We start from the raw sequence: 24992 nt of genomic DNA on the forward strand, positions 1-24992 counted from the left end.
AGCTAGCAATCAGTGTTGGAATGTGGGAAGATGGAAGATTGAAGATTGAAGCGGGCTTCAGCGAAAGTGTGATGCATGATTACGGCTATCAGATATCCCGGGGATCAAGCGAGCAGTGAATGAATAATCGTCCAAGACATCTGCATGGCGCCAAAGCACGAACGGAAGCTATTTTACTAGCTAGTCCAATGCGCCAGTGAAGCTCAAATCCCTTCTGCATTGCATGTCTAGTTGCAGACTTGATTGCTCCAACCCGCACGTCCCCTGTCTCGTGAAGTGGAACTCGAGCCATTGGCGTTATAACGTGTAACGACGTTTTTCACAAGCTATGAGCGGCATACATGACACTAAGATTGATCTTGCAGAAATAGAAGAATGGGCATCGCGAACTCGTTTGAGAGGTCTTTGTCGCCGTTCCTCTCGCCTCTCCTAAAAGAGACCGAGAGGTCTACCCTAAATAGTGCATCATGCTGTTCCGCAAGTGTGGAGAAGGCCTCCAAAGAGTACTGCCAATATATCAATCGACACTAGAGGTGTATGCTGGCGGCCGGACGCAGCACTCCTTTGCCGACGCATAAAACAAGCCAATGAGAATCAAAGACACTGTATCCCAACGACCCACGGTGAAAACTGCAAGGAGGCATTCTAGTTCAAAGCATTGGATTCTACGTCGTTCTTATGACTTTTTCCAGTTACACAAACTAGTTCACGCCCAGATACACAATCCCAGCAATTGCGTATCAATCAAACAATCAAAAGTGACCGATCTCCACAAAAACGACCGGTCCATACATTTCACCGTCAAAGTCCTCCAATACCTGTCGAGGCATGTTGCAAGAGACATACAGCGTCTGACATCTGCCAAACCCACAGATCTTTGTCCAAAACAGGCAAGTCCAGAGCATGGTAGCATGTCGTTGGTAAATGCTCTGTACGGGACGTACCATCCCTGCGATAGGGATACTGCGTGGTATGATGGGCTCTCAGCTTCCAACAACTTCGCACAGAGCTCGCCACTTGTCTTCGTCCTCGACCAGCCAAGAGCGTGCTCTCATAACGCCATCAATGACTTCCAGCACTCTCCGGAAACCGCTCGCAGCGCCCTTCACCTGAATGAAGCGAGCAATCGACAAGTCGACCTTACGGCCGTGCTCAAGCACGACAAACAGCTCGATTCGGAAAGTCACAGGCTTGATCTCCAACGAGTTGACCTTGTCCACCCGTGCAGTGATCGTATTGTTCTCGCGCGAATATTCCAGATCCCGGATACCGTGGCGCTTCCATTCCTTCAAGAGGACTACCAACTCTTGTCGAGCTCGGCCTCTTGAAATGCTGAAGCAGAGGATCTGCACGGCGGGTTTCAGGTGGAAGAAGCGCGCGAACCAAGACCGCTCAGGACCTGAAGATGTAGGAGGACAATCGTTGCTGGATGGTGTTGGAGATGCTGACGAGAAGCCAGAATTCCTTGACGGAATCGTGGTGGCGGTCACTTCTCCTGAGTTGGAGAAGTTAGCTAACACTTCATTTGTAACCGACTCGATAAACTCACCTTCAGTCATCGTAGTGTCAGTTCCCTTATCTCGACCAATCTTCCCGATCCACTTGGATAATCCATTCTTGCCAGCACCAAAGCGAGGCTTTCGGATTGGGAACTCGCTCGAGATCGCTGAACCGGCTGGTGGGGATGCTCCAGTGGTAATATCAGTACTTGTGAGAGTCTGCGTGTGACGGTCACCTGCTTTGCCTCCCAGACCCATCGAAGCAGAAGATGCCAAAGTAGTCTCTGCGTCTGTTTCTCCCTGCCGCTTGTTGCGGCCAAACCATCCGGATCGCTTCTTGCGAATGATCGTCGGTGTTGTCAGTAAGGTGCTGTCTTCATCGATCGCCATAAGCTGAGTTGGCTCATTCGCACGCTTCGTGCTGGATGCCGTGCTGGATGCCATGCTGGACATCTGTGTGTCAATCCGCCTCTGACTTGGGCTTGYCTCGCTAGCTGGACTTCCAGAACTTCTCTTGTGGACATTGAGCGGCGCAATAGCAGGGGAAGATTGCGGCACAACCCGGATGGTTCGATCAGCAGGCTTCCGCTCCTTGGTAACAGGAGCTGTCACACTACGATGCCAGTTACCACCATCCTTGCTGTTTCGCTGATCACCACCCTCTTCGGATATTATTGGGAGGAAGCCAAACTGCTCGGCGATCTTGTTGGCTTCGGGAGCAGACATTATCCGCCTCTCCATCGATGGGCTGGTTCCGGGCATTATATTGTCTAACATCTTCATGACTTCATCAAACTTGGTGGCATTCTCGTCGTCGCTTCCCTTGTATGCCGCCAGCTTGTTGCGCGTTTCCTCCAAAGTTCTGGTCAGGTATGTGTTAGGTGTATCCTTTGGCAGCTCTGGCAAAGGTCGAATGGCGGTCTTCGACGACACCTCCGGCGTCACGGCAGCGATAGAAGAGGGCGGGGTATCGTACGGTGCATGCCTGTCTGACGCAGAGCCCTGGGTTCGGGCGGTGACAGTCGAACCAAAGGATTCGCGGATTTGAAAAGCTTCCTCGCACGCCTTCTCAAGCTCGGCGCTGTGCATGCGAATGTCATTGCGCATGTGGTGTCCTGGGGTTTGTGACTTGCGAGCTTTGATGCGGTGATGTTCGCTGGCAGGATACTTGCTTCTCTCTTTACGAGACTTGAGCGGTTGCTCTGCATGCACTGTTGGACTGGACCCAGCAGCCTCATTCATCTTGGCATAGGCCCTGAGACGATGTTCACGAGGGTGTCCGGGCATGCATGGGGTCTCTGGCGCCGATGCTCGGGTAGAGGCCTGGGAAGTCAAGGCACTCGCAGTCGACACTCGTCTTATGTGTCCGAAGTTGACTGCACGCTTGTGAGCATCAGATGGCAGCCTCGCCAAAACGACGGGAGGGCTGCTGGGCATATTACAGCTGCCCATCGAATGTCTCGACATGGAAGACCGCAGCAGTGATTGTTTACTGCGGCCTGAGCGCTGCAGGCTCGACGACGATTGTATCGATGCCCGGCGGCTGACCTGCTTAAGAGTCTCAATCCGAGCCGAATTTGGATGCCGAAGATTTCGGCCGCCTTTGCTCGCTCTTCCAGTACYGGTGGTTCCGTTGCGATGAACGGTGACGCTCAGATACTCACCAGGGGAACTGACGAGCGGGTCTTTTGAAGCACGATAAGGGTCATAACTGCTCATCGACGGTGGCGGCCCCACGAAACTCTGGCTTGGCCGGAGGTGCTCATCGTTCATGATGGAGTATTGGGATTGAGAACGCTGTGCCCCTTCCATCGGTAGAGGTGGCGCTCCCTGGGGCGGAGGAGGTCGGCTGTGGTGATAATCGCTGGCTGAATAGTTGATGTCGTCCATGTCGCCACAATAATTCTCAAGATGCTCTTCCCGATGCTTTACGAGCGCTGCATAGAAGAGCTTTTCCTGATTGTGCTCGTCGTTCAAAAGCTTTTCGATCAAGCTCTGCTCTGCTTCACTGTGCCACAATGTTCGCATATTGCGCAGGATCTCACGGTCAATGTCCTGGATGCGCTTGATCTTCCATTGGTCGATCTGTGGTGCCACCCCTACTGCCCATTCCTTGGTCGCCTTTGTGCCTACGTACCCATACTTGGTACTGTACTTGTGAAGGAAAGGGTGGTCCCAGACTTCATCCATCGTGATCCTTCTTCTAGGGTTGGGCACAAATATCCGTCGAATCATATCTTGAGCTTCCCGGCTGAGACTGGGCGGCATGAAGTAGTGAGCGCGAGCAATGTCGCGGAAAAGCTCACGCATATCGTTGTTGTTCGAGTAGTTGTATGGCGTTGTGCCGGTCAGCATGACATAGAGAATCACACCGCAGCTCCAAACATCGGCCTGCGTTCCGTCGTAGGGCTGATTGCTGACAACCTCTGGAGCTGCATAGTGTGGGCTACCGCAGGGTGTGCTGAGTAGTCTGCCTTCAGGCTGCAGAGCAGCCATGCCAAAATCAATGAGCTTGACCGTCAGAGTGCTTCGGTCCAGCAAGATGTTTTCGGGTTTGAGATCCCGGTGACAGATGAGCATACGGTGGCAATAGAGAAGCGCGGACACTATCTGTCGGAGAATATGAGAAGTCTCATCCTCGGTGAGGCCTTTGCGGTCGTCGACGTAGTTGAAAAGCTCGCCGCCTTCGACATACTCCATGATGAGATATCTATGATCACGGTCAGCGTGAATGATGAAACAACATCCGAATCTACTCACAGCTCATTGCGGTTCTCCCAAACATCGTACAGACGGACAATGTTTCGATGCTCCAGCAGCTTCATCACCGCAATCTCGCGCTCCAAGCCGAAAGGAATAGGCTTATGTCCAGGCGCGTGATTCAAGCTCCCCTTTGTGCTCTCGATGAGGTTTGCCAGACTCTGCGCTCGGGTGGTTTSGGCATTGGACCGGGTGATGATTTTTACAGCACCGAGCTGGTGGGTGTGTCTGTGGCGGACGATCCGTACCCGAGAGCAACCACCTGTGCCGATTGTCATACCCAATTGCCAGTGACCGATGAATTGCTTGCGCTTCCTGCCAGAAGCATTGGTGGATGTGGTCGAGATGGCAGAATTCCGCTTCGAGTCGCGCTCATACTCGTTGGCGATCTGCGAGACGCGCTTGCGTCCAGAGGAAGATGGAGGGTCGCTATTGCGGACGGTCAGAGTCCCATTGGGTTCCAGCGACTCATTGTGGGGCAGGTATGTGGCGGGGGAAGAAGAACCATCCGTCTTTGTTGTGTGTCGGGACTGGCGTTGGGACACGGGAGTATTTGCTGAATTGCGAAGCTCTCTCAGAGGTTGACGCTGCCGCTTGCTCGTTGAGCRGCCGACGCTATTGCGGTATCGATCGGCCATGAGGCGGGTGGAATCGCGGCTGGAGATGCTGATGCAGATATGTTTTGTTTGGCGTGATTCTGAATGCTATGTCGTGTTTCAACGCCGTATTCAAGACGTGCCGGACGACGTGTGTGCCCGCGAGCCGCCAACTGCGAACGGTGCAGTCGCTGTTGGGTCAATGAATATGAATGTTCTCAAGCAAGWCGGATGTTGGCAGCAACACGGAAACGACAGGACGGCATGCGGCGCGACAGACCCGGTCCTCCAGATCTCGTTGTGATGGGTGATGGAGTTGGTTGACTTGGGCGCCCGACAGGAGCGAAGATGATGCAGAAAACCAATGCAATAATTCGATGCAACAGTAACGACAGTGCTTACCCAGGTGCTCCTCCTCTGAGTGGTGATGTGAGGTCTGAAGGAAGCTGTGAATCGGCGAGAATTGCAGGAGCACGATCGCAGTGCGGCTGGATGCCGGCCCGTCTGGAATGGATGGGAAAATGGTAGAATGGAGATTCGAGATGTTGGCTGGGGATGTTTGTTGTTGTGATGCCGTGTTTGCTCCCAAAAGACGCGTTGGAATGTGGGCGGGAAATCTTCAATTTTCAAAATCACATCTCGACAATATGGAAAAACAAGACGACTTAGAATGGAATGGGCACTTATCGTGTGAAGAAGCGGACTGTCGTCGCCGTCCTGCTCAATCTGCATCCCGACTGCTGGAGGTCGCATACCAGACGCTCTCCAGCAGCGCGAGTCGCTCCTAAACGATGGGAACAGCTCGCAGCACCTCAGTACCTCCTGGCTGGAGCGGAGAGTTCAATTTCCCGCTCAAGAACACGATGCAACATCTTGTTCTTCCTCTTCTTCTTCTTCTTCGCATACGTAGTGTATGAAGACGTCGCACTCGCACCACCGCACACTTCTGCAGTCCAATGCAGCCCGTCCCGATGGCCCCGGCACGCTGCTGCTGCTGCTCGGGCCCGCCAACCCGGGAGCACTGCACGTCTAAAAAAGACATCGGCAGGCCTTATTTGCACCGCATGCGCGACAGGACATGCGCCAGAAACGACTGACGGTAAAAGCCCAAGGGCAGTGAAGATGAGGGCCGACGAAGCAGGAAGTTGCAGAATGATGAGATCCTTGTCGATCCCTCCAAAAGTCGGCCGTCTCGCATTAGCACCGATGCGCGCAAACCTTCCCAAGTCATGAATCGCCGCTCGGTTTTGCTCGGACCAAGTTTTACTGGGTCGCTAACTTAGTTACCCTTGCCGCACGGCACCAACTACTCTCACAGGGGCACGTTGAGCAACCGCAGGCCCACGGACCGAAAGACTTGCGGCAGGAAAGACAGCGATCCAAAGCTCGCTTGAGCGGTGATTATGATTGTGATCGCTCAGGTCTCGTGTCGAGAACGAAGAGTCAATGAATTGATGCTCGCTATGCCCCTTGCCAATCATGATGTGCCAACCTCGCTCTTCCCGCTGTCTGCTGCTCGCAGCACGAAAGGTGTCTGTCGCTTTCTGAAGCCATCATATAGACCGTCATCAAACTCTCCCCATTGATCCTTTTGGAGACAGCTCCAATGACCATTCCCATCCCGTAAAACCAAACGCCACGGACGCACAATGCTCTGTCGTCGGCCAAACCTCCCAAGTCCCGCTGCGCTCATCAAGACAAGCCATTCCGTCGTGATTGAAAAAAATCGCACTAAAGTATACAATGCTGAAGAAGGGTATCGTGATTGAAACAAAGTACAAGTCGTGAATGCTCTGCCGCTATGCCGACGTTGTAAGTACGGGACTGGTTCCCATGCCTTCACTCTTCGAATCGGGAGACATAGAGCCATCTAGCTCCTTGACATCCATGTTCGCATGTGCTTTGCCGCAGCCTTTGACCAAAACATGTCGCTATTAGAGTTGTTAGTGGATCGTCTGCGGCGTTTCGAGCGAAGGAAACTCACCTTGAGTGCATCTTTACGAGAGAAGCTCTTGTCGCAATGCCCGCAGGGAAACGGCTTTACAGCCAAGTGAATTCGCTTGTGTCGCTTCAAGTCATGATTCCTGTTGAAACTCTGGGGACATTGATCGCAACGAAAGGGTCTGTCGTTTGGTGGGTTGGCTTGTTGGGGATGGTGGGTGTACATTTGCGAGTATTGTGCTGCATGTCCGCCGTTGTAATTGGGCATCATACCATGCGGCATCCCGCCTCCGACCAGAGAGACCTGTCCGCCAGGGTTGTTGACGTTCGTGAGGACAGGCATCTGATAGCTGTACGGCCTGTGTTGCGCATACTGTTGTTGGTGTGACTGTGGTTGCAGCGAGGGTATCTGTCCCTGCTGATTGACTGGAGACATCTTCGACAAAGGCCCACTAGCGCTGCTCGGGCTCTGCTGGATCGGCGATGGTCCACTCGAGTACGGGAAGTTGGTTTGCTGAGGTGTCGATGACTGYTGTGAGTTGTAGTAGGTCGGGGTTGGAGGCGGCCGCGCAAAGGAATCCTGCGGATGGACGGGAGATGGCTGCGTCCCAGGAGCAGAGACAGGGGCATGGCCGCCCATCATCCCGTTGTTCATCATTTGTTGATGGCTCGGCATGGCTGGAAGACTCGGTGCCGACATGGACATTGTCGAATTGGAGTAGTGTGACATTTCGTAGGGTGGCGGCGGCAGACCTTCACTGGCAGTGGGGGAGTTGCTGCCTCRGATGATCGAGTTTAAGGAAGGAGAGTACAGTCCACGGCCTTGATTGTAAGGTTGGTGTGTGTTGCCGGGCTGGAATGCGTATGGGGTTGAGTTAGAGTTCGACGGTGGTGGCCACATGCCACTGCCGTTGGGAGTAAACGACTGCACAGCGCCGTGGCTGTGAGTGGTTTGCTGATTGTGATTGTGGTTACTGTGGCCAGGGCTTAAGCCGTCCGCGCTGCCGTTGCTGGGTGGTGTCAACAGATTTCCAACGCTGGTCAGTGTTGTTGCGGGTGCTTGTGATGAGTTGATGTGAGAGTAGCTTGGTTGATAGTGCTTGTGATGGAGCCCAGCAAGTGGAGGCGGWGGTAGCTCAAAGGACGGCAAGTGGGAAGCATTTGGTCGTCGAGCAGAAAAGCTAGTCGGGGCGCCCATTGGATCAGAACCAGGCACCATTGAGGGGGGGTACGCTACTGCTGCAGCCACGTTTGCGGTCGGAAGATCGGAAGAGCCAAATGGCTGGGAGTATTCGGCTGGTGGAGTGGGCAGTGGATGAATAAACGAAGCAGGATTTGCAGCCGCAAAGACTTTGTCGTTCGGCCAGGAAGCGCCTGGTGGGGAATAAGAAGAAGCCACGGAGGGCGGTCGAAGCGATGGCCCTTGGGTAAAGAGTCGGGGAGATGTGAGCGATGGACCTGGTTGCAGTGTCGATTGATGCGATGTTGCAGAATCCGATCGAATGGATACGAGCAGGCTTTGTACTCAAGCCAGACACCGAGGAGTTGGGCTGGAAAGCCTGCGGGCGGCGCAAAGGGCTGCGCAAGATGGTATTGCACGCGTGCGAACTCGGTCAGTGGGGACACACAGCCTGCAGGAGAATCCCAAAAGTGCCTAGATGGCGTAAGTGGATCGTTCGTGTCACGGTCGGCGTTACCAAGCCCAGGATGCGGGAAATTGGGCTTACAGCGGTATTTGGAGCAATTGTAGACTCTAGATCAGGATGGCGATATACCGCAAGTGCGGGCGTGCAGATGCTGCGTTGCACCAAAGTTGCACAAGGTGCGTTTGCGAGTGGTCGTATTCTGATCCTTTGTGAGGGAGGAAATGTCCGAGGAATTCCAGGCGCGCGATCCTGGACGGACAGCTGGAGCTGTAACAGAGATAGACAGACGKCGAAGAAGACTTGCGACTGGGTTGTCTGGTGTGGTAGCACAACGGACGACCGACGGTGAGGTCCGATTCGATGACACGGTCAGGCTGGTATGGAGAAGAGGAGTACCACGAGGTGAGGTCGCGTCCCTTTGATGTGGGAGTGGCGATCCTTTGTTAAGCTTAGGTGCCTGGCGTGCGGATGGCGGTCGAGGGCTGGACACGGTCCATGCGAAAGGCCTGCGGGCGTTCACGTATATGTACAGGCGATGCTAGTAGGGAACAGAGCGTCTAGCGTGGCTGACGGGGCCACTAGGGAGCGTGAGCGGCCGCGTTGGAGAATCTGGATCTGCCCTACGCTGCCGGGGTCTATGCTCGGGGCAGCGACCAGACTTTGGTCCCAAGGACGCACCCGCTGAAGACAACGGGCCAGGCGAGGCGAGGCACAGGCGTGCATGCGAACGTGCGTGCATGATAAGGCCCAGCGGGCAAAGACACGGGCGGCACAGGAGGGGGAGAGTGGCCCGCCAACGGCCAACACACACACACAATTTCTGTTGGTGATGGTTTCTCGCAATCCGCCCGAGCGGCAATGGAGACCTACCGTCTCCAACTGATTGACTGTGCAGCCGCGGTATTTGGAAAACCCTGCTTTTCGCTGCACAATTTGGGAGATGGGCCCTCCGACAACAAAGCGACCCGTCCCAAGCGAGGTGTCGTCTTTATTCGCTTCCCACCCTGGTCGTGCCGCGTAGAGAAACAGACCAGCGCGCGGACCTTGCAAAGCAAAACCAGAGTCAGAAACAGGAGCCCCTGTCATCTGGCCGCTGGCTATTGGGCACGCACCTTAGCGCCCTTTCGTTTCAGGAAGGTCCCTTGTCAGTGCGTCTCCGATGCTCGCAGCCCTCCGAAGCCAAGTCACGATGTAGCTCCATCTCACAGACCTGTCTCGAGTCGACAGGCAAGAGATGCCGCTCAGCACAGCGAGAGTTTCGCAGCGTGCGCCGCATTGGCAAGCCCTCCAAGATGGTGGAAGCCAGTCCACCAAGGGTTCTCGGCTCTCTTTGCGTGCATGGCGCGATCGAGGCGTCGGTTGTGCGCGTGCGTGAGACACGATCGCCCGAACGAGACGCTGGGCGTGCATTCTCATCCACATGGCACGGATAGACACATATGCGGCCAAGAAGTTGTAGAACGACTGCGCCCATCTTTACCCCAGCCTGGGAAGAGCACATCATCATGGATTTCGTCTCTGTCACTGTTCATCACGCGCGCGGCTGGCCTCCTCTACTCTCCTGCCTCGAGCAATTCGCACGCGTGAGCCATCGCAATCACACCAAAATGCACGAATCAAGGCCCGCATACCACAGGTGAGAGGAACTTGGGGCAAAACTGGCGACAGGCCATCCCTGCGCGGAAACAAAGATAGCTCAAGCGATGTTCTGGACGGATCTCCTCCCGGATCGGCTAGCTCCATCGATCCAGAGTCTTGCTCGGGGGGGCTGCCACGTGCGGAAACACGCATGCATCTTCCAAAAGCGAACCCATCCAGCATCCTAAAGCGACGGTACTGTACCTCTGCCATATCAATCGACACGAGTCTTTCCGGGGAGGCCTGCGTGCAACCCTTGCTCGACGACGAGCCACTCGTCATGAGATGTTCAATGAGGATATTGCTGTGCTCAGCCGCAGAAAAGGTCGAGATGTGTGCGCCGTTGCTCAAAGCGTCCGTCCGGAGATCGTGAAGCGGGTATCCGCGCGAACCCACCCTCGCTCACCAACCGGCGGCTGTGGCTTTCGCGTCCTTGATGTCGGGTTCGCAAAATCGCTGTGGCTTGCCAGTGCGATGGACTCCGTTTCACAGACGACTGTCAATTCTGCAGCACCGCATCTTTGCTGCTGCTGCTGCTGCCGCTGGTAATCGGTATCCCGTCACTGCGTCAGCCGTGCTGGCAGACGACTCAGACGAGGTGACAGGTCTCAATTTCGACCCACTCTGGAATATTTGAAGGATCGCTAGCCCAGACTCTGTCCGCCAAATCGAGAAAGACTGTTTCCCATCGAGCCAATCAGCGTACTGCACAAGCGAGTCCGAGGAGGCTCGACTCAACTCACCCACGGCGGTCCGGACAGCTCCTTTCACGCCATTCCCGCTCTGCGTCCAGAGAGTCCCATTATCCACATCCAAGATAATTCCATCATCCCTGGGAAGCTCTCGCATGGTGCAGTTTCGTCAACGGCCCATCAACGGGCCATCACGCCGGCACCCATGCCGAGCTGCGAAAGAACGTCTTCGGAGACGCCGAGCGCCACATCAGTGTGGCATACTTGATGTAGCGGAGGCTAGAAATATTTGATGCCTTCTTTCATCTCATCACTAATTCTGTAGTGACATCCCCGCAGCCTTGGCCTCACGCGACAAACAGGGATGATGATTGTCGGTCCCGATACGCTTTGGTACCAAGCTTGGAGTGCCAGACTGCCTTTGCGGTTACCGCGGAGTCGCGGACTCCTGCCCAACTGCCAAAAGCTCGTCCTTTTCGCAGTCTTGCACTAACACAAACTTTGCGTCACGCTCCAATAGTGTTTGACAGACTTGTCTTTGCATCAAATGTCATTTCACCAGGATCCAGGATCCACCATCATCGTGGCTTCGGGTCCGATGCATAACAAGCGCCGTAATGCCTGCACGCTCACGGCGTACCAGCGGGGCGGGCTGGGCTGGCTGTAGGGCTCGCATCAAGTGATGGGTGCAGGCTGTCGTCGTGATATGAGAGGTCTTACACACATCCGAGTGCCGGGAATTTGGTCGTCCATCCCTCTGACGTCTCGTGCGAGAAGGAGCCGCTCCTCCAGGCATTCTTCCTGTGGGTTGTCTCAAAAGACTAAAGGCTGATCACTTCCCAGCAGAGTTCAGATTGAAAAGTTAAGATCTCGCGTGGCCGCCCTCGGCCCCGGGGATGCTTCCTAAAATGAAGCTTGCAAGTTTGCGTTATACTCCTCGTGCCTTGGCTCCATTCAACGCTTGCGTGTCATAACTTCCAAGCAGAGTTCGGACACAAATCGCTAGCCCGCTTCTTTCAATCATCGAATGCAGCATGTGTGGTCTATGCAGTAGCCTCTCTTTGCGCATCATCAGCCGCATCCGCGATGGCTTTTCGCTTGCAACATCGGAAAATTCCAGAGATCCGTCGATGAGCGTGATGGCCCAGTCCAGCCCTCCACAGGCACCCGTCTTCCACGTGGTACATGCGTAGATCATTGCCAACCATCAAACAAGCTATACGTACTTGTTATCGAAACTAGTAGACTCTTGAGTCTTGCCCGGTGCCGAACACTCAAATCTACACGAAWGTGTCCGTKTTCATCGAAGATTCCGAATGCGCGTCATAGCAAGGTCGAGCGTCTTGACTGTAGAATCTCCTTCATACGAATGCGCGCTGACGAACGAAGAATGCAATCTCCTACTGGGGCAGATTACAGGATGTCTTTGTACAGTGGTAATATGTTTCGAACGTACAACACATTCTGCCGTGGTTGCTATCGGCAGTCGTCAGCGCCACACTCTCTTGCAGTTTCCTGTCCAAGACGCCATCGAACCAACCAATGTGACGCACGTTCACAGGTCCCCATGGGAGTCAGAAGTCCCCTTGGTGGCGTGTCCCGATCTACATCTTATTATCATCTTTTGAAGGTTGTTGCTTGGCCTGTGGCTGTCCCACCGCCCACGCCAAGGCGGTGCGAGGAACCGCATGGATAGACATGCACATGATGCAACCTTTTGGCCAGCGCTCATGCACCTTGTCACCCACGTAAAAGCTCTGACTAAACGAGGATTGTCGTGAAAGCGTGCCCGACCTCACCAGACACGGTATGCCCTGCGTGTTCCAGTTGAAGAGTCCATGGCCATGGCCACTGCTGCCCACGAGCTTCATTCCTTGCTTGCCAAAACAAGTTAACAGCATGACAATACTTCCCGACATGCAGCAGGAGGCCTACCCCACTCTGTAACAAGTCGGGGAAATGGTGTGTCTATTCCGCAGATTGCTCAACCTTGGTCGCTGATCGTTCCAGCCGCTTCGAGCGCATTTCAGTTGCAGTGATTCAAAAGCAATGGGCGAAAAATCTCAATGTTGCATACAGGCTACGGGTGGTAACTCACCAGCCGTCGGCCGCAGATGTGTTTAAACGTTGAGACCTAGATTCCGTACGACGGTCCGGGTACCCATTTGGCAGTCTTTGGATCTTGCTTTCGAACAATCTGCAGGCTATTTCCGCATACACATTCGGTTTGGGGCCTGTCCAATACAATGGCACTGTGCTCGGAAGCCGGCCGAATGTGCGTGCAAACTGACCGTAAAGAAGAGCAGCGCGTCAAAGAGAGACATCACCTACCGTTGATGGGTGGCCTCGAGATCATGCCCCGAGCCATGCACAATAATGATGTAGGACGTATCGAAGCAAGGATAGTGGCGACATCATAGTGTGGCAATGGGCGGGACGTCTCACTGCGTTACATCCTTTCAAGCCAGATGGTATCTTCTTGCTTGGGCTGTGGGTCGGGTCGTAGATGAAACGCCGGGGAGTATAGTGGGTCGTAGATCCGACGTGATGAGGCGTTGTACTCCAGAGGTCCTCTGCGTGCTGCGAACGCTCCGTTCATCGCGTCTCCAGCATGCAATGGCTGACATTTTTCCATTCAGAGCGCTGCCTCATGCTCTAGAGACATCAGACTTTTGGTGTGTGAGTACGGTATGCACCATCTCAATGCACAGGTAAGTCAGTGAGTCGCATACCGTTGACTCTCAGGATGAAAGCAACCCTGGAGGCGTGATGATGAGGTGGTGTGGTGAATCGGAGGCACAAGATGTGAGATGTGTTGATGCTGATCATGCCCTTGGCGCCGACCCGTTGGTCAATGCACATAGCTGGCAGCTACGTTGCAGTCAATTCAAGGAGCTTCACATGAGAACATAAGCAACATCATCCAACATTAACAGCATCCGGACAGCGTCATGCTCGTCTCACTCACTGTCGGTAAGGTCGATGCCGGTGTCGCGGTCCTTCTGACCGAGGACAAACGCTTGGTAAAGATGCCGTACCTCTCCAATGCCTGCTGAGAGCGCAAAGCCAACACATCACGCGTAGATCGAGTTCCCGTCTATCCTGCTCCCATCCGACATTCACTCTGGCAGCATCGTCGACATCAATGTAGTGCGTAACCAGCACGCGGAGCTAGTCGCCGACCAGAAGTTCGCTGCGCTACAGAGCGAGATCTTTGAGACGTTTGGATCGCGCTCCCCTTCAGCGCCCGTCCTGCGTTGCCGCAACACCACGCAAACGAGCATCGTGCTCGAATGGGACCCAATCGAGCTGGCCACGGCTGATTTGCGTAGCCTGAGTCTGTATCGGAATGGCACCAAAGCAGGTGTCATACCACGCGACAAATTGAGCACCAAGATCAGTGGTCTCGCGCTCGACACTGAGTATAGCTTCCATCTCGTACTGCGCACCAGCGCCGGCCAGTACTCCTCCGAGAAGATTACAGTGCGGACCCACAAGATGACGGACCTGAACGGCATCACAATTACACCAGGCGTCATGCCAGGACAGCTGCGGGACAGCCTAGCGGAGACTGTGCAACGCATGGGTGCGAAAATGCTGGACACGGTCAGGATCGATACCACACATTTCGTGTGCACAGAGCCTCGTGGGCAGGCGTGGGAGAAGGCAGTAGAGATGAACGTGCCGGTTGTGGTGCCGGATTGGGTCAAGGGATGCGAAAGGGAGGGCAAGATCGTGGGAGTGCGAGGATACTACTTGGACGCCGATCCCAAGACGCGACAGATGGGACCCAGCACTCAGCAGCAGCGCGGGAGCATATCCAGCAATGCGCCAATGCGTGACAGTCCGAGGATTGAGCACACGCCGCCAACTCCTGAAAGACCTACGCATAACCGTGAGAATGGCGGTAGCGGTTTTAGTGAGCMACCCACACCACCTCCAAAGCCCGTTCACGAAAGGATCGACGAGGCAGGAGAAGGATCAGCTGCAGAAACCTCTACAAGCGAGAAAGCTACGGTGGAGTCTGACGAAGAGGACTCTGACGACACAACACGAGTCTCGCGGGATATTGAGAAGGCGAGTATGTCACCAGTGGATGGGACTCGTTCTCCTGTGAGTCCGGTTGCAACACCAACAGATGAGGACGGCAAATTCGACGAAGTCTCTTTGTGAGATCACTTGAACGACCAGCAAAGTCGTCTGACATAGCACTTTCCAACCATTTCCGATACAACCCTCTTCTTTCGTCTTCTATTTGGTTCACACCGTCAATCTTCAGGATGATAGCCCGTCCAGGAAGAAGTCGACGGTTCTATGACGGGTTCCCCCACGCAAGATACAGGGCAATCCTCGATCATTGTGACACCTGAGYAATCCGAATCCCACATCTCATACTCGCCAAGAAGAGGCTCCCACGGAGAAAATGTCTCAATGCAGCAACCGGGGATTGTTCCGGCAGGTGACGAGAGCTTGACTTTAACCTTTTGTGGTAGTATTATCCGTTCCATGTCTACATGGATACAGGAAGCACGAGTTTTAAGTACTTGCGCGTTGTACAGTTACATTTAATCTCTTCCCAAAAAGTATGGATTCAAAAAGCGAGTGAAAGACATGAAAGACATGCAGCATCCTTCTCTTGCCCTCCCTTTATTGCCCCGCCCATACCGACGCCCAACTCGCTGAATCGCTAAAAATCAAACTGGCATGCGAAAAGCCGCAAATACTTCTCTCTCTCTCTCTCTGCATGATGTATGCTCTCTCCTCGGAACGTTCGTAATCATCAAATCGTGGAAACGCTGGACCCTACTATGTGTTGAAGAGAATTGCTGAAAGAGACCGTAAGGAACCTCTCCCGAGGCCGGGTGGAAGTCGGTATCAACCGAGTAAAACTGCAAATCAATGTCAGTMGGCATAACAATCGCATGCTTGAACACGACTTACCCTCCCATCCCCATTCCCACATCACACCGACCCAATGCAAATGGCCACGAACGGTGTATGCCACAATATCGGGGTCATACATACTACCCAGCTTCGAGGGCCTGGAAGAAGAAGAAGAACTCTGTCGACGGTGATCCGGCTTGCCGTTGATAGACGCATCGTTGTCGTTGTCCACGTAGCTAAACACCATGCCGGTGCGGCCAGGGCTGGCATTGTGTGGAGGAGGTCTGCGGGTGAGTGGTGCTCCTCTGCGCCTAGCTGAACGCAGGTCTGCAGTAGCACACAATCGCCGCTGAGTGCGCGGTACACTTTCGTACAGATCCTTGCGTCGCCATACCTCCTCKGTGACGGCGAGGCACYTGTCAATGACGCCGATGCGGAGACGATCAGACATGACAGCCCATCGCCCACGGACCCACTCCCGATCTTCAACGTCAGTCGCCTCGCATCCAGCGACCATCATTGGATAGACGTGCACATTAATGGTTCTGCTGGTCAAGGGAACCGTTGCCAAGTATTGCAATGCACGCTGGGCGAACTCAGCCGATGTCATTGAGGGTAGCTCGCGCACTGCTTGATGCAAATGCAGCAACGTTGCCCAACGATAGGCCTCCGCGGTTTGCAGAGCATGTTGCACGTCGGTGGTAGGGTCTTCGGGTCGCTCGATGTACTCTGGCGGACTCCAATTCTCCAACGAGTCCACCAAATCTCTCGCCTGGCTAATGATTCCAGGGGAATTGATCTGGGACCTGCACACCTTGCGCACCAGGTTCGCAACTCGGCCGATCAAGGGAAATAGAGTGCCCGCGCAGCCCATCAATGGGTCCAGCCTTGCATCGACTGGCATTCCGAAGTCGATGCCGAATCCAGGCTGCTCGTTGCCCATTACCAGAGGAGGTGGATCGGCTGCAAAGATAAAAGTATTATCAAAGTCGTTGGATTCATCGCTGTCCACGGATGTCAGACGAGCCATGACATCCATGTATACCCAAGCATTGCAGAGGAACTTTAGACGAGCAAGCTCCGTGCCCGACAATGGATCACGAGCATGCTCCTTCATGGCTTTTTTCACTAGCACTTGTGCGCCTTTGATATGGGTGTTGCCCGTCGCCGTGTGCTGGTCCCACGATTCCGAGAAGCCAAGTGCCAATGCTGTCGCGATCGCCGTATGATTTGACATGCTGTCATCTCTGATTCCCTCCTGGATGTTCTGGATGCTTCTGTGTTTATGCTCATGTCCGACCAAACGGAGTGCCGGGAATTCGGCGGAGGCGTGGAATGCTGTCATGGCTAGTAAGGCGTGCAGAAGAGCAGGTGAGTCGTGGGTGAGAGGCCATACCAGGCTTCGCCAAGGATTTTCGGTTGGGCCGTCGATGACGGACAGGATGCCGCATGTGACGGAGGCGAATCGTTCGCACAGAAATTCCTGACTATCAATAGGGAAACTTGGCTGCATGTAGGGATTGTTTATTGCTCCGCTCCACATATTGTTGCCATCTCCTGATGAGGCTGGCGATAGCGGCGAGTGGTAGCGAGAAGGCCACCAGAAAGAGTCCATGCTGGTGGGCTGTATAGGTCCAATGATATCGGAGCCATCATTGACCAAGCCACTATCGGTAAGAGGTTGATCCTGAGAGTCGACGGCCCACAACGGCAGGGACAAGTCATCGGGCATCGAAAAGGGAACAAAGTCAAGATTGGGCAAATCTTCGCCAGCATGACCAGACATCATAAACTCTGTCAAGGTCGGCGACGCACCACGATTCCCGCCTGGTGAGAGCGACCGAGAGCGGAAGGCGAACGTGGCCGAATTGAAGTCGACCGGCGCAGAAGTCCCTGTGAACTCATGCGGTCTTGATACTTGGTGGGGTGGGGGCGCCGGCTCTGGAGGATCGTCGGCTGGTGAGTTGCCTCGACTATCTTGCGCGTGATCGTTGTAGTCCAAAGGAGAGGACTCGTGAGGGGTCGACTGATACGAGCGGTTCTTCTCAGCATGGGAAAGTGACGACCCTTGGCTAATGCGCTTGGAGTCATTGATTGCCGGTGGCAACTGAGGTGGACGTTCAGTGGACGGCGATGGTCTCGCGGGTGACCGTGGCTTCGATGTTGCTGAGAGGGACGAGGTCAGCATGGCGCCTAGAAACCCGATGGAGATCTCCCGTCTCATTGTCCGTGGACCTTACCTTGCTTCGATCGCTCCACGTTGACCCTGACCTCTGTATTGCCATATTCGCGCCATTGAAACACCTTCTTGTATCCTCCACATGGGACGCCTCTCTTTGAACAATTCGAACATCCGGGCTTCTCTTCGCCACATTTCAGACGCTTCGCCTTGCAGGTTAGACATCCTATGCATGTCTTGAATCAGCGATGCCCTCGGGCGCTTACGTGGGAATGTGTATGTGTATGTGCATGTGCATGTCTTGAAGAGCGACAAGGAAAGAAAAATGAAAGCGGAAAGCGGAAAGCGGCGGGATGTGAGTGTGTAGGTGTGTGTAGGCGAGTGCATGCGTGTAGATATACCATTGCGGCTCTTGGTCTGCTTCGGCTTGACGGCGTTGGCATCTTTGGGCTCCTCCAACGTCGGAGCCTTGCGGGGAGGGAAAGGCGTCTTCTTGGTCTCTCTGCTCTGCTTGCGGACCTGCTTCTTCGGCGTGTTGGAGGCATCCGTGGGCTCACTCTGCCCGACGGAGGGCCCTAGGATGGAATCAAGCGAGGGAAATCGGAGGTCGTTGTCGGCCATACCTGCTGCTGCTTGCGTGCGTCTCCGCCAGCGGGCACCACCAGATCACCGACACGGGAGATCCCCGTCTCGCACCCAGCTGTGCCGTACGAGTGACTGGGAAGGTGTTACGGCTGGCGTCTGCGTCTGCGTGTCTGCGTGTCTGCGAGCAGGCTTGCGATTATTGCGGTGGGGCGGACGTCGAAACCATTTCTGCGACTAGGAAATGGGGATGCAACAGGCGAATATCGGTCGCACACCACCGTAAGATGGATGGTCGGTCGGTCGTACCCCTCCAAAGATCCAGCGTGAGTGTGCACGTTGCACCGCAGATTTTCCAGGCCCGTGGCGCTATTCGCTTGCGCCTGCAAAAGCCGATGCCGCCCCGCCTGATTCGCAGACCACGGATTCGCTCCATCATCGTTCGCTCACGGTGACACGCACCGCGTACAGCATGCAAGGGATCACGCTCCACTCTTTCAGCTATAACAACGCGCAAGCACACATCTGTGCCACCCGCGGATCGACGCGGCGCACTGCGGCTTCCACGCCACCGTGTCGACCCTCTCACACTCGGAATTTGATTCAATCGTTCATCCTGACCACGTTTTCAACCCAGCCGCGCCCGCCTGTGAAGACCACGGGACCCGCCTGGCACCCGCGAACTTTCACCAACGAAACCTTCGGCCGCCGGCCAAGCACAACGATCGGAGTAGGTAGATTGCCTTAGCTTGCGGTGAGGGGTCCGTTCTAGCAGGCACAATTAATATGTGGATACTATGTACTCCAGGATGCCCTATCGCCGGTGCCATCACCACTCACAACACCTCTGAGAGAAGTTGACTTGGCCAGGGACGGTGGGTGGGTGAGGGATTGAGTGGGCCAATGCTCTTTCGTACTGTCATCGATTGGATCGCCTGACAACCTTGCTAAGCTGTGGTCATCTAGACCTTGCACTCGCATTATTCCAATCCCAAGCGATCCTTCAACGGCAAATTTCGACTACACTGCTTGCGGCGCTTGCTGCGCTAATGTCAGATTTGCCAGCGCTCACACTGCTGTAGGCTATGTTCTAACCAATTAGAGACGACCGAAGCATTTTGCAGCATCCTCACCGCTCTGTTCGCTTCAAACCAAGATGGACCTTGATAAGACCACGGTCGAGCCACTGGACGAGAAGACGACTTTGGTCTAGGGTTAGTTACAGGCTGACCACTTCCGATCACACGACAGCCGCCAGGCCTCGCGGCAGCATATCCCGGCCGCAACTTCTTGTGAAATCTCAATAGATTGTCCTCAACAATACTGCCTGGTGCCGATTGACAGGTCGTCCGATCAGGCTCCCTATCAGAAGAGAGATAAGGCGATGCCTATCGATGATTTGGCCACTGTCGACTCAATCAGGGGACTCCCGATCTGGAACCACGGACAAGATGTACTCGAGATGWACACCGATTAGCGTTAAGATATATGTTGGCTGCCGCGTTGTAGCGGCGTCGCCAAGTCACATCAAACTCGGCATGAGTAGAAAGCCGATGCGATGAAACCAAGCCTTTGTGCCCGGGCCACAGCATATGACCTGCTAGCATCGATATCAAACCGGGCTCTTGCTGCACACCACTCACGGCCTTTGCTGGCTCTCAAGATTCACCGTCTGCTGTCTACTACTCCGACGACAGCACGACTACCAGGTTCACGAATGTTCGGCCCGTACCCGCCCTGACAACCGATCACGCGGCGAGCGAGTGACATCCCCAGGGCTCGCGTCTAGACTCTTGACCCCCTTGCATCTTCTATAAACAAGGACTGGCAACCTAATCGTTACCGGAAATCGGCTGAGTTGCCCTACGAAAGGGCGGCAACGACTTTTTGTTGTTCAACCACCCTTGAAGGCAGGTAAGTGGACGAAATCAGCATCTGAAGCGCGTACAATGCAGACGATCAGCTCACGCTCTATCCGGCAGCTAAGTTCTACGTGCGAATCTTCATTCTTTGCTCAGTTCCTCTTGATCGAAGCTCGAAGTTCGCATGTAGGGTATGCCTGCTCGCAGCATGGTTGTGTCACATGCAAGTGCCTACAGTACAACTCTCCGTTTCTCTTCCTGCAAGCTGCCATACATCCATCACACATGTCGATCGAGATGTTCGTCCACTTAAGAATCCTCGTCTCCTGTCTAGAGTTCGTACTACTGCATGCCCAAACATCTTCAGTGCTGCCCACCGGATTAAGATATATCCGCGAACGCGAGTCCGAGTCGGCCTGAACCTGGTCTGAATGCCAGCGGTGCAGAATTGGCATTCGTCTGTCGCACAAGCCTGAATGGCTTGGCTTATTATACGGTTCTTCATGTTGGGATGAATAGCGCGGCACCCCTTGTCCAATCCCGGTCGCTGAAGCAAATTCCCATGAAATGGAAGTTGTCATCAATTCAAAGTCACATTGGCGTCCAGGGTGCTGCTAAGCGCTTTTCATCTCAACATGAAGGAACGTAGCTCTCTTCAGATTCAATATTTTGCGTCGCTTCCCTGATGTTATGATCGTGCTCGGCAATCACAACAATCCCTTGTCGGCCATGCCAGCTTCTGGAGAGGTGTGAAACATCCTTAACCGCACATGTAACTTTCAGCATCTTTGACACTCGAAGATCCCCCACTTACTGTAGTGAGAACGTTGCACATAAGCGAAGAATGCGTCTTCGGCCAAGGCGTGGTAGCGGGTCATTCCTATGAAGATGCCCAATGCTGATGACATGAAGCCTTTCCGTTTCTCCACTAACCGACTTGCTGCCATGGCTATGAGCAGAGAGCGGGAGCCTCTGAAACCAGTCACAGCTCCGAGAGCATGATCCAGAGACCGTTTATAGAGTGCGTGCCTGAGGCTCACAATTCCTTGAGAGCAGGTTGACAGTCTCGCATGTGAATACCATCAGATCGGATGCCTCAAGTTCAGTTCAAAGTTGCTTTTTCCTAAATGGCATTTCGAAAAGCGAAGTAAAGTATACATCTCTCCACATGATGCCCAGATTCGGAAGTGACCGGAGTGGTGGGGAAGCGCAAACTACGCAAGGAGATGCGTGCGCTCCGTGCAACGTGGGGATGGGGAACTGGCGGGCGCAGTCGTCCTTACGTAGCCGGCAAAAGCGAGTACAGAGCTCGGCAAACAAAAGTACGGTAGGTAGGAAACGCCTTCCCAAGTTTCCAGAGGTTACTCGCTTTTGCTTCCTGTCATCTCACTCCATTCCTGCTTATTGTCGCACGCGTTACGATTACGCACGCCTTTTGTTCTACAAACGATCCATCGACTTGCCAAAACTTTGAGAGAGAAAGGGCTCGCCTCACACAATGTCTGGAGATAGTTTAGCCATCTTTCGCAAAGGCTTGGGTCCGGAGCTGGGAGCTCTGGCGGAACAACACATGCAACACGAGTAAGTCGAGCACAAGCTGTTGGAACAAAAAATCACAAGTCAGCTAGGCCTGACAATACTGTATAGTCTGCGACAATCCGACCGAGATGCACTGCAAAACGCAGCCAGTACTGTGTCGATGCACACTGGCATAGGTTCGATCGTCGGTGTTGGATTGGGGGTCCTCCTTGCCTTCCGTCTTCGAAGAGGCCGCCGACAAATGTTCCAAGCCTTCCGAACTGTGGAGAAGCCTCAAGCCGTACGATTCGCAGATGGGCGTGAGGAAGCTCTGCCTGACTTGAGCGGACTACTTCGACCTTCAAAATTGGGCGACTTCGCGACCTATACGTTGTTGGGACTGGGTGGAGTATTTCTTGGAGGTGAGACGGGGCTCTTGACTGGAAGCTTTAGAGCAAGGCAGCAGATTGCTGTGGATCGGGAAAGCAGAGAACGGATTCAGCATGCATTTCAGAGGTTTCAGGCCGATGCATTGAGGAAGCAGGCTGATGCGCTGGATAAACAGGCCGGCAGTGCTTGGATATAAATGGAGACAGTACCGGATGCATCACACCAGAAACTATCCCTAGATATTGATTGGCTTTGGGATGTGAATTAGAACAGCAGAGTTGTGTGGACGGTAACGCTAACTCTCAAGACCTAGAGATCACAAGGAATCGTTTCAGTGTAACAGTTCCCCAGACGGTGAGCAGTCAAAACGTGAGATGGTTGTATGTTGTGGGGGTGTATGGCATGAAGACTCTTTCCATTCCCTGTCAATACTGGTTGAGGCACTTCATTTGTTACAGCATCGTTACTATATCATCCCAACAAACTCCTTCGCGAAAGTACGAACAACAGATTCGATAATATTTCAAACTACAACTTGGCTGCTGGAGTCTTGTCACCTGCAGCGGTGATCTCGTTATACAAGAGTCTGTGGAACATTGTTAGTAAGGGTTCATCAAGCACTGCGGAATTTCACTTACGTTGTCAGAAATTCGGCGTAGTCCTCGCCGGTCACCTGCGTAGCAAAGTACTTGGCCGCAAGCTGGTACTTGTTCCCCTTGCCAGCGCCCTTCTCAAGCTCAGCTGCCTGCTCGTACAGAAGCTTGAGCGAGTATTGCTTGTCAATCTTCTTGCCCTCGCTGGTCGAAACGCCGTGCTTGACCCATTGCCAGAGCTGCGATCGAGAGACTTCGGCGGTAGCGGCATCTTCCATCAAGAAGTTGATTGGCACGCAACCGACTCCACGGAGCCAGCCCTCCATGTATCCGAGACCAATGTTCAAGTTCTTGCGGATTCCATCCTCGGTGATGCTGCCGGGAACGTTCATGTTCAGCAAGTCGTTGGCGTTGACCTGCACATCCTCTCTTCGGACGTGAAGCTGGTTTGGCGTGGGCATGTGCTCGTTGAAAACCTCGCCGGCGATCTGAGCAAGCGCAGGGTGTGCCACCCAGGTTCCGTCGTGTCCTGCACGAACCTCACGAAGCTTGTCAGCGCGGACACCGTCCATGGCTTTTTTGTTGGCAGCTTCGTCGTTCTTGATTGGAATCTGAGCAGCCATACCACCCATGGCGTGAACGCCACGACGATGGCATGTCTTGATGAGCAGGCGAACGTATGCATCCATGAAAGGTGCAGTCATGGTGACAGCGGATCGGTCTGGCAGCACAAATTGGCTGTTGTTGCGGTGGCGCTTGATGACCGAGAAGATGTAATCCCATCGACCACAGTTGAGGCCAGAGGAGTGGTCACGGAGCTCGTAGATGATCTACAGTGGATACGTTAGTGCCTTGTTTCCTGTTTGCTCACGTGTTGGTTCAAAGTTACCTCGTCCATCTCGAATGCAGCAGGAATAGTCTCGATCAAGACGGTTCCACGGATGGTACCTCGAGGCATGCCAATGTAGTCCTGTGCGAGGTTGAATACATCGTTCCACAGTCTCGCTTCCAGGTGACTCTCCATCTTTGGCAGGTAAAAGTATGGACCAGCTCCACGCTTCACCAGCTCTTTCGCGTTGTTGAAGAAGTACAAGCCAAAGTCGAAGAGACCACCGGAAATTGGCTCGCCGTCAACGGTGAAGTGCTTCTCCTCCAAATGCCAGCCGCGGGCACGAGCGATGAGTGTGGGGAGAGGACGGTCTGTACGAAGCTTGTATGCCTTGTCGCCAATCTTGAAGTCGACCTGCTTTCGAATGGCATCGTAGAGGTTCAGCTGGCCGTTGATCATGTTGTCCCATGTTGGAGCATTGGAGTCTAGAGAACTGTCAGATGTTGCAAATGTCAACACTTGTGCTGATGCGTCTACCTTCGAAGTCGGCCATGTACGTCCAGACGTCGGCGTTCAATGCGTTGACAACCATCTTCCTGTCGGTAGGGCCAGTAATCTCAAGTCTTCGGTCCACCAGGCCAGGTGCTGGTGGAGCTGCTCGCCATGCATCATTCTGGCGAATGTGTGCGGTCTCGGGGAGGAAGTCAAGCTGTGTGCCCTTGTCGAGCTCCTGCTGGCGGATCTGACGACGCTCAAGAAGTGCCTTGCGGCGTGCGTTGAATGTGCGGTGGAGGACAGCAAGGAAGATGGTAGCTTCCTTGGAGAAGACCTGGCGAGTCTTGTCGTTGAGCTTCCCAAGAAGGTTGACGTCCTTCAGGATCTGCTCGGCATTGACTGGGGTAGGCATGGTTGTGTTTATCTCTTTGGTAGGTGGGTAGTTGATGGAGGAATGTGTGACGGGAGGGAAACACAAAATGATATTGTTAGCAGAAACACTCACCCTTTCGATATATACGTCACAGGAAAGATGAGGCTTAAGCTGGTAGAGGGCCTATTGTGCCGAGGGTGCGAGGAAGGTTGTTCATGTCGCAAAGATCATCCATCCCGCATCCGATCGTACACATCGGCTCAGAGGAGCTGGATTGTGGGGTACTTCATTGCCAAGAGCCAATGACTTCACTCGTCCAGGAGCTTGCAATGCCATGTGAAGGGGATTACTTCGCAGGTTTGCTGCTTTCTCACCTCTTCTTACGGACGTTGGAGGCGCGATTGGCTTGGATTGCCATCAAAGTGTCCTGCCACGCCGAACATGAATGGGCGAGGCCGGTCGAGGCCGGGATATGTCGCCGCAATACCCATCCTAGCCGAGCGAGCGAATCACAA

The 24992-nt window shown here is 54.1% G+C and overlaps 6 protein-coding genes; 2 read left to right on the forward strand and 4 right to left on the reverse strand.

Moving 5' to 3' along the window:
- Positions 1-983: 983 nt before the first annotated feature.
- RCC_01377 (uncharacterized protein) lies at positions 984-4897 on the reverse strand (the record flags this gene model as incomplete). XM_023766648.1 has 3 exons in its annotated part: positions 984-1495; positions 1550-4209; positions 4260-4897. 3 exons carry the CDS (start codon positions 4895-4897, stop codon positions 984-986), a joined length of 3810 nt encoding a protein of 1269 aa, XP_023622416.1.
- A 1757-nt stretch (positions 4898-6654) lies between these two features.
- RCC_01378 (uncharacterized protein) lies at positions 6655-7526 on the reverse strand (the record flags this gene model as incomplete). XM_023766649.1 has 2 exons in its annotated part: positions 6655-6786; positions 6840-7526. 2 exons carry the CDS (start codon positions 7524-7526, stop codon positions 6655-6657), a joined length of 819 nt encoding a protein of 272 aa, XP_023622417.1.
- Positions 7527-13723: 6197 nt separating this feature from the next.
- On the forward strand, positions 13724-14945 carry RCC_01379 (related to chitin biosynthesis protein CHS5; the record flags this gene model as incomplete). XM_023766650.1 has 2 exons in its annotated part: positions 13724-13795; positions 13857-14945. 2 exons carry the CDS (start codon positions 13724-13726, stop codon positions 14943-14945), a joined length of 1161 nt encoding a protein of 386 aa, XP_023622418.1.
- A 702-nt stretch (positions 14946-15647) lies between these two features.
- RCC_01380 (related to fungal transcriptional regulatory protein) lies at positions 15648-18456 on the reverse strand (the record flags this gene model as incomplete). XM_023766651.1 has 4 exons in its annotated part: positions 15648-15661; positions 15714-17822; positions 17897-18061; positions 18237-18456. 4 exons carry the CDS (start codon positions 18454-18456, stop codon positions 15648-15650), a joined length of 2508 nt encoding a protein of 835 aa, XP_023622419.1.
- Positions 18457-21777: 3321 nt separating this feature from the next.
- Positions 21778-22383, forward strand: RCC_01381 (uncharacterized protein; the record flags this gene model as incomplete). XM_023766652.1 has 2 exons in its annotated part: positions 21778-21860; positions 21927-22383. 2 exons carry the CDS (start codon positions 21778-21780, stop codon positions 22381-22383), a joined length of 540 nt encoding a protein of 179 aa, XP_023622420.1.
- Positions 22384-22715: 332 nt separating this feature from the next.
- Positions 22716-24516, reverse strand: RCC_01382 (probable malate synthase; the record flags this gene model as incomplete). XM_023766653.1 has 4 exons in its annotated part: positions 22716-22773; positions 22826-23610; positions 23670-24094; positions 24147-24516. 4 exons carry the CDS (start codon positions 24514-24516, stop codon positions 22716-22718), a joined length of 1638 nt encoding a protein of 545 aa, XP_023622421.1.
- Between the last annotated feature and the right edge of the window lie 476 nt (positions 24517-24992).

This window comes from Ramularia collo-cygni (genome assembly GCF_900074925.1).
Source record: "Ramularia collo-cygni strain URUG2 genome assembly, contig: RCC_scaffold01, whole genome shotgun sequence".
Classification (NCBI taxonomy): Eukaryota; Fungi; Ascomycota; class Dothideomycetes; order Mycosphaerellales; family Mycosphaerellaceae; genus Ramularia; species Ramularia collo-cygni.